At 39.0% G+C, this 7258-nt stretch overlaps 2 protein-coding genes across 2 annotated transcripts; both read right to left on the bottom strand.

The window, feature by feature from the left end:
- Positions 1-211: 211 nt before the first annotated feature.
- Spn27A (Serpin 27A) lies at positions 212-3765 on the bottom strand. The gene is made up of 8 exons (XM_066398953.1): positions 3474-3765; positions 1765-1913; positions 1534-1710; positions 1231-1447; positions 961-1175; positions 726-911; positions 516-669; positions 212-465 (listed from the first exon to the last, which is right to left on the bottom strand). Exons 1-8 carry the CDS (start codon positions 3529-3531, stop codon positions 323-325), a joined length of 1299 nt encoding a protein of 432 aa, XP_066255050.1. The 5' UTR covers positions 3532-3765; the 3' UTR covers positions 212-322.
- A 361-nt stretch (positions 3766-4126) lies between these two features.
- LOC136414834 (lazarillo protein-like) lies at positions 4127-5219 on the bottom strand. Its single transcript, XM_066399051.1, has 3 exons — positions 4954-5219; positions 4717-4901; positions 4127-4662 (listed from the first exon to the last, which is right to left on the bottom strand). The coding sequence occupies exons 1-3, from the start codon at positions 5217-5219 to the stop codon at positions 4127-4129; spliced, it is 987 nt and encodes a 328-aa protein (XP_066255148.1).
- Positions 5220-7258: the final 2039 nt, after the last annotated feature.

Raw genomic sequence — 7258 nt, 5'->3', positions numbered from 1 at the left:
CATATTTCAATACACCTTTAACTATACAATACTTCGTACCAAAAGCCAACAGCACGCTAGCAGTTACATTGTTGCGAAAAGCGCAAATTTTCACTATTCGTAACAATATTTTACTCCCTTTTCGAAAGTATTTTAACAGCTCCCTGAACGCCTCGCCTGCAAAAATTTAAATCCTCCCCGATCGAACACAGGTGAATTTAAACTACACATATTCAGTATAAAAACAAACTTTATTATGTCTTTTTTGCATATAAAAACCGTTATTAAAAGTGTCCTCAACATTCATCTTTTACCAAACAGGACCGTCGCTTAGAGGCCTCATTTACGCTTCTCTGTTCAGGGGATTCTGCACGGTCCCAATGAACAGAATAGTTCCACTGTTGTCATCTTGAATGAAAAACAAGAATGGATGGGTCGCATTGAACGTTGCATCCGGAGTCCCTATTTTGTTGCCAATAACTACAGCTGAAAAAAACGTTTTATTAAAACGCCTATGCGTAAATGATGCTTCTAACCAGTGGCAGCAAGAGCTACAGTGCCCTTTTCATCTACATCGACACCTATAGACTGCAGAATGTCTGACACTACCAACTCTCTCAAAATCGAGCTGTTGCCCTGAGCAACACCAGTCAGGCTTGCAGTATTTTGGAAAATCTTCTGAATCCCTAACTGAAAAGACATATAATTGATGCGATTCTGGTTTGCCCATATGGATTAGTACCAACCCTTCGGAAGACTTCGACATAGCTGGCTTTGAGTTTAAACGAAAACTTAGGGATTGAAGCCAGCACTACTCTCTTATCTAGGAAGTGCAACTGCTGATAGAGAGTCACCAAATCGATTTTCTCCACAAGGTTTCTAAGGCCCGCTTTGGCTAGGGGCAATACTAAGATCATTGAGAATTTGTTGCCCTGAAAAAGTTTCTGTTACAGGATTTATCCTCCTAATAACTAAACTCACCTGGTAGGGTAATCGCAGTATTTTAGCCTCCAGGGTCTGAGATTCATAGTAGTAGAACGAGTTTGTGGTCGCCATGTAAGGGATGTAAATCGTGGTTTCCGATGGCATGGGATAGAAACCTCCAATGAAAGTCTCGTTTTTAGGAAAGGGGTATCTCCACATACCCTTGAAGTAAATTACGTTGGCAAGGAGCATTATCATGTCTTTGACTTCGGCTGGAATTTTATCTTTCACGATTATTTTACCAAGTTGAAGCAATGATGAGCTTACAAGGGTCCGTCAACTTCATCACAGACCCTCTAGTCGACTTTTCAGCCCAAGCATTAATGTCAGAGCTGGTTCTTTCGGGGTTTGAGAAATTAGCTGACACTAGTGCAGTTCCATAGCTCTCCGTAAGTTTCTTAGCGTATACGTCCTTGATCCTAAGACCAACATCCAGAAAGATCCGAGTGTTTACTATCAAGTCATTAGAGCTGGAACGGTTTTCCTGGAAAGCGTAAATCAACAATTAAATCACCATTGTATATTTGGATGGAGTGGAGGAATGGAGGAACAACTTACTTACTTACTTACATGCAGGGAGTCAATCATTTCTTTAAATCGTTCACGTACAGTCTCTTTGGAATTAAAGTCCAACACATCTTCAAATTCCTTCTGCGTCGATCCACTGGAAGCCTCATACAAAATTGCCAATATCAGCTTCAAGCTAATAGGTGAGAACAGAATATTGGAAGAATTCCTAGAGAGCACCTGAAGATTTCACTTGATTGGGCAAATGCTTGAATGGAAGATATTGAAACGTACCTTCAAAATTTTCCAGTCAAAAACATCTGACCACAGCAAGGCTGGATAATATGGGTCATCAGCAAATTCTTCATGGGCTTGTGGAGGATTGGATGGTAGTGTAGATTGGAAATCGAATGCTTGGGCTTGTACGGTGGCAAACAGTGACCCTAGAAGATAAACTCAGAGAGGTTAATGCGGTGTGCTGAGACGATAAGTTTTTATAGCAGGTTCGTCAAGTCCAGATAGTAGTTCCATTTAGTTCATATTCGCCATTACCTCTAAGTAATACTGAACGAAATGTGGAGCAAGCAAACTTCTGAGTCAAACAAAAATAAATAGGTACCGATTTGAAGAAAAGTTGCTTCAAAGTATCTTCGGCTATAGAATTTTGAGCGACCCCGTAGCGACAAAATGGACTGCAGCATTTGAATTTCTTTGAGTATTTTGAATGAGCAATTTTGTTTGTCTTTTTTTAAGTTTTTTTAAACTTGTCTCAATTGAAGCAAAGCGAAATAATGCAGGAAGTATGTGCAGGATTAGCCACGCAACACGTGCATTAGAAAATTTTTGGACTTCTCATTATCATAGGCCATTGAAATTTGGTTTCAGGCTAGAATTCGCCATTTTGAATCCAAGTAAAATATTTTCAAAATGGCGGCACTTCCGGTTATCGCGACAATAGCTACTAAATTCGTTATTTTAAATGGAACCCCTTTATTTTTTCATCATTTTTTATTTCTCGTTAAATTTTTAGGCCTGTTTATGTGAGGTATCTGATATCTAAAATTTCCCATTTTCAAGTTATGCTGGAAACTTTTGACAGCTGTAGAAGCCCATGGAAATCGATATTGTGCGCTAACCGTTGCGAGTTTTAAAATCGGTACTCTGGGGCTCAAAGGGGACCTAATAAGCTACATTTTGATGCATTTCAATTTAAAAAAAAGTCCTCTACAACCCCTGAAATATTCCGCAGAAGTTGCATGACTTCAAATCTCAATAACTTGCTTATTTCAAACGGGACATCCTGTACCTTAAAACGTTTTCAGGTATATAATTAAATTCTGTATAAACATTACTAAGGTTCCCCGGCCCGATTTCGGACAAGTCCTCTTCCAGTCCCGGAAAACCGATTTGAAAATTCGCGGCAGTTAACGTACAATGTCCATTTCCGTGGGATCTTGGAGCTGTCAAAATTTTCAAAATTTTCGGTATAACTCGGAAAAGGTAAATTTTAGACATTAAACACTTTACATAAACTGGCTTGAAAATTTAACTCGAATTTTAAAAATGATAAAAAGAAAAGATAGGGGGTTCCATATAAAATAACGAAGTTGGCAGCTACTTCCGGGATAACCGGAAGTGCCGCCATCCTGAAAGTATTTTACTTGGGTTGGAAACAATCGATTCCGGTCAGAAACGAAATTTCATTGGGCCATGATAGCGAGGAGTAAAAAATGTTCTATTGAGCGTATTGCGTGGCTAACTCCGTAGATGAACACATTTCCTTGAAAACAATTTGCTGATCTATTACGAAGCGAATGCAACACAGTTCCGCTACTTGTTTGCTTCGCGTAAAACCTTCGACAAAAAAAATTAAATTATGTATTCGTACATATACCCAACGCAGTGAAATCGTATATTTAGTTTATTTCATGCAGTGTGTGAGATGAGACGTGCACAAGCACAGCAGAGTGACAATCCCAATATAGGAATCAATAGGAACTCACCCAAAGCAAAACACCACAGCAACATTCCGTCAACAATTCGCATTGAAACTAAAATCATTTGCAGTACTAATGACTTAGAAGATGTATAAAATCCAGTTAGTCAGGATCCGGTTTGAATTAAGATAAAGCTCGGCCCGAACCGTCCGCAACATCAATTAATACAGCTAAATTCTGCCTTATCATGCAAATGCCGAACACGTTGTCTATCAGTTTGAAACTTTTTATTCGATTTTAATGGATTTTATTAGTCATGCGCAAATGAGTACCCAGAATGTGTCCATCGGATTTTCCTGCCAATCAAGAGGTGTCGAGGCACTGGTTCGTACTAGTTTCAGTTGTTAGAGAATTATTTCCTTCGGCACTTACGTGTTAACGTGTAACTGACTATAGCAAAAACGTGTGTTATTTGTAACGCTGCAAGGACAGCGACGGATAAGAAATTAATCTTGAGGAGCCATAGGACACCATCTTTAATCTACATACTAAACACATGCATTTTCTATGAGAAAAATCGAGTATGTGCCTAATTAACATGGACAACCACACAAACACGTAACTGTACTAAGACTAAAAAATAATAAATAATCTCTTCTTTTCAATACTGATGTGAAACAAACTCCTAAAACGCTAAGAACCACCCTAAGATTAGCTTCTCAACTGGTGTTAGATTTCTCCGCCGGTTGAGCTCCATCAGCTGCGGGATCTTTGGAATCTTGGGAAGAGGCCAATTTTTCGACTGTCAATCCTGCATCTGGTCCTAATTTTACAGCTACTTTCTCCTTCTCTTTGGAAACTGCAGGAGTTCCATCTTCCAGCCGCTCGGCAGGCTGGTCCCCCACCAGGGCGGGCACCGACTTCGATTCGTTACTATCTCCATCTTGAGCACTAAGACTGGCAACCACCTTCTCTTCGGTCTTGCCATTTCTGTTCAACAAAACTTCAGCCACCGGTTGAGCATTAACGACACCTCGCTCCCTGCTATCGTTGCCTTCGATGGTCTGATCGACGTTTGTAGAAGTAGAAGCAATTCCTAAAGCTGCGTTTAAGTCTGCAGCTGCAATGGTGCATCCCTCTTGGTCGGTTTTAACAAAGAAGCTGCGGTTTATCTTGTATCTGTCCAAGACGCCGTAGGCTTTCTGGAGGGTGGGAGAATCTGGGATGCGTTCTCTCGTCATCAACCAGGCGTTTTCTGGTAAAGAAAGTAATTTGAGAGATCGAGGATGATCAGAGATGTTAAACTTACGAGTATTTAATGGACCCAAACCGCTGCAGCTCCAAATCACTGCGTAGGTATCATAATCGGTGTCTAAAATCGTCAGGGCAGACGTTGTGGAAATGGGGGTTGTGTCGTATTTGACCATGAGTTTGCCCTCAGTTTTCTTGCCCGTTAAATCCATATTACCCCCAATGACTCGTTTCACGCCAGTACTACAACAACATTAAATTTGAATAGCTAAAAACCAAGAATGATAATGCTTACAATCTATTAGTAACTTCATTGGACACGTAAATTTTTCCGTTAGGGCCCACTGCGTAATCAGTCACTACACATCTAGAGGCGATTTCGTTAAACTGAAAGTATCTTTCAGCCTCGTACCACTTGCCAAGGAATCGGTTCATGTCAAAATGTGCCAAAGGCAGATAGTCAGGACAGAACCCGAAACTGGGAATCTGAGCCTTGCACAGGCAAATCGAGCAAAATAACAGAAACACTCGGTACATGGTTCGAGAGATTTTATAGCCCATTTCTTCTCGACTTCGTTTATATAGTCAAGTACCGGTACTTTTTGATAATTAATTTTATCAATACTACGAGGGGAAATTGGTAAGTGAAGTCGTATGGTGACACCAAAGAGATCTTAAAAAATCACTCTTAGAGACTTTCAAACCTGTGCAACTACCATACCTTCAGGGAGTTTTCAGCCAATGTGAGGTCTTAGATAGGTCAATAGTTAAAATATTCTTTTGGTGTATGAAGACATTTTTAAGGAACCCTCGTAAACGTCTTGAAGAAAATGAAATTACAAGAAATGGACATAAACTAGGCGTATTCCCAAGAGTAGGCAAGATCACTATGTGGTGTCAACGGTTCTTGACGATTTGGTTTGGGATGGAAGAGGCAATGCCCTATGCTGGCCTGATGAACTTGTGACGCAAACCTTCCCAAAGCCGACCATCCGTTCGGATTCTGCCCCACTTTAATAATGGCCTTACTAAGTGATGTATCTGACACATTTATATGGGTTGCTTGTATGCAGAAATGCATCACATACGAACAAATTTCTCAGTGTTAAGTATTGACTTGTATTGAAATAAATGGTAGTTTGCAGATACATTTTTCTCAGTACTACAAAGGTGAATGCCAAGAACTTATCATTACTATTCCAGCCAATCCAATTTTATAACTAAAAAAGCTTTACAACGAAAATAATTTCCAAAGAGATTGGACAAAGATTCGTTTTTTCAAGTGTTACGCTAACTTAAATGTTTATGTTGATCACCATATGGTACCGGTCCGTTCAACAATGTAATTCATTAACAGTTATCTGTGATATCTATCTTAATCAAGTATTATTATAACTTGCGCTGTCTAATAAGTTTAGTATTCAGACTTTGATAAAAACATGAAACCTTCAAATTAATATCATTTGTAGCCAAGTTTTGACCTATTTATCCCCCAATAGGACCAAGCCGGACCTCTTTCTTTTGCATATCGTCGCGGGCACTTGTATGGTTCTTGAAAGTTTTTCAAAGCCGCATGTCTCTTTTTTCGGTTTAACCTAATGAAAACCAAGTTCGTTTTTCGGTTAAATCTAGTGAAATTTCATATGTACAGGGTGTTCAAAAAAGTGCCAAATTTATAGAAGTTATAGGGGACATTGCGGTAAAGAATTTTTACATAGAAACCCCTATCCATAAATGGACCGTTTTGACTCCAGTGTAATTTTTGTTCAAAAACGTAATGTTAACTCATTGACACCAACGGAATTCGATATTTAATTCATTTTTATTAAAAATAACGCAAAAAAATATAATAAAGGTTTAAAATGACGGTTCCCTACTTAGTTACATAAATTTGTTTTTTGTATTATTGAATTGCGCCAGCGTTGTAAGATGTGCGAATCTTGCTGCACAAAAAAAGGTGCCTTCATCACTCTTCCCAACAGTTTCTCTTGGGTAACTACAAGAGTTTCGTTCACCAACGACTTGATGTAACCTCAGAAGAAAAAAATCTAGCAGGCTTAAATCAGGGCTTCACACTGGCCACCTGATAGATCTGCATCTTCTATTCGAAAAACATAAAGGCTCTCAGCTCTCTAGCGCTGCATCTTACTTCGTCATATATTAGACGCATGTGAGGTTTCTATGCAAAAACTGTTCACCACAATGTCCCCTATAACTTTTTTAAGTTTGGCGCAACCTGATTGGAATATTCTGTATATTGCTCGTTTACCCGATGAGGCACGCAACTTTGTGTCTTGAAAAAAGTTGTCTGCTCGTCCCTCAGTAAGTGCATCATTTTATGCTGATCATTCGGCCTCATTTGTCTGCAGGATATTTTACAAAAACTACGAAATTCCATTATGTAAGTTTTTCATATTGACTTATTTTAAATGGTCGATGATCGGCTAGATTCTTTTTCAATCTAAACATTAAATGGATTTATCAGGAAGTTTTCTTTCAGAATGTTGATTTCGATCGAAGTTATCATTATTTTTCATCATGGTAAATCGACGGAAATTACTCTTCAATAACAATTCAACACATTCTAATCTGAAGGGTGA

This window comes from Euwallacea similis, chromosome 18, assembly GCF_039881205.1.
Source record: "Euwallacea similis isolate ESF13 chromosome 18, ESF131.1, whole genome shotgun sequence".
Taxonomy (NCBI): Eukaryota; Metazoa; Arthropoda; class Insecta; order Coleoptera; family Curculionidae; genus Euwallacea; species Euwallacea similis.
This window is presented reverse-complemented; position numbering and strand designations above follow the sequence as displayed.

Bases quoted from the DNA above. Each gene is read 5' to 3' on its own strand.
- Spn27A (XM_066398953.1), bottom strand. From the start codon at position 3,531: ATGATTTTAGTTTCAATGCGAATTGTTGACGGAATGTTGCTGTGGTGT. The intron at 670-725 runs GTTGGTACTAAT...ATGTCTTTTCAG, and splicing joins ATGTCGAAGTCTTCCGAAGG to TTAGGGATTCAGAAGATTTT. The intron at 466-515 runs GTTAGAAGCATC...CGTTTTTTTCAG, and splicing joins TGTAGCTCTTGCTGCCACTG to CTGTAGTTATTGGCAACAAA.
- LOC136414834 (XM_066399051.1), bottom strand. From the start codon at position 5,219: ATGGGCTATAAAATCTCTCGAACCATGTACCGAGTGTTTCTGTTATTT. The intron at 4,902-4,953 runs GTAAGCATTATC...ATGTTGTTGTAG, and splicing joins AATGAAGTTACTAATAGATT to TACTGGCGTGAAACGAGTCA. The intron at 4,663-4,716 runs GTAAGTTTAACA...TTTCTTTACCAG, and splicing joins TTTGGGTCCATTAAATACTC to AAAACGCCTGGTTGATGACG.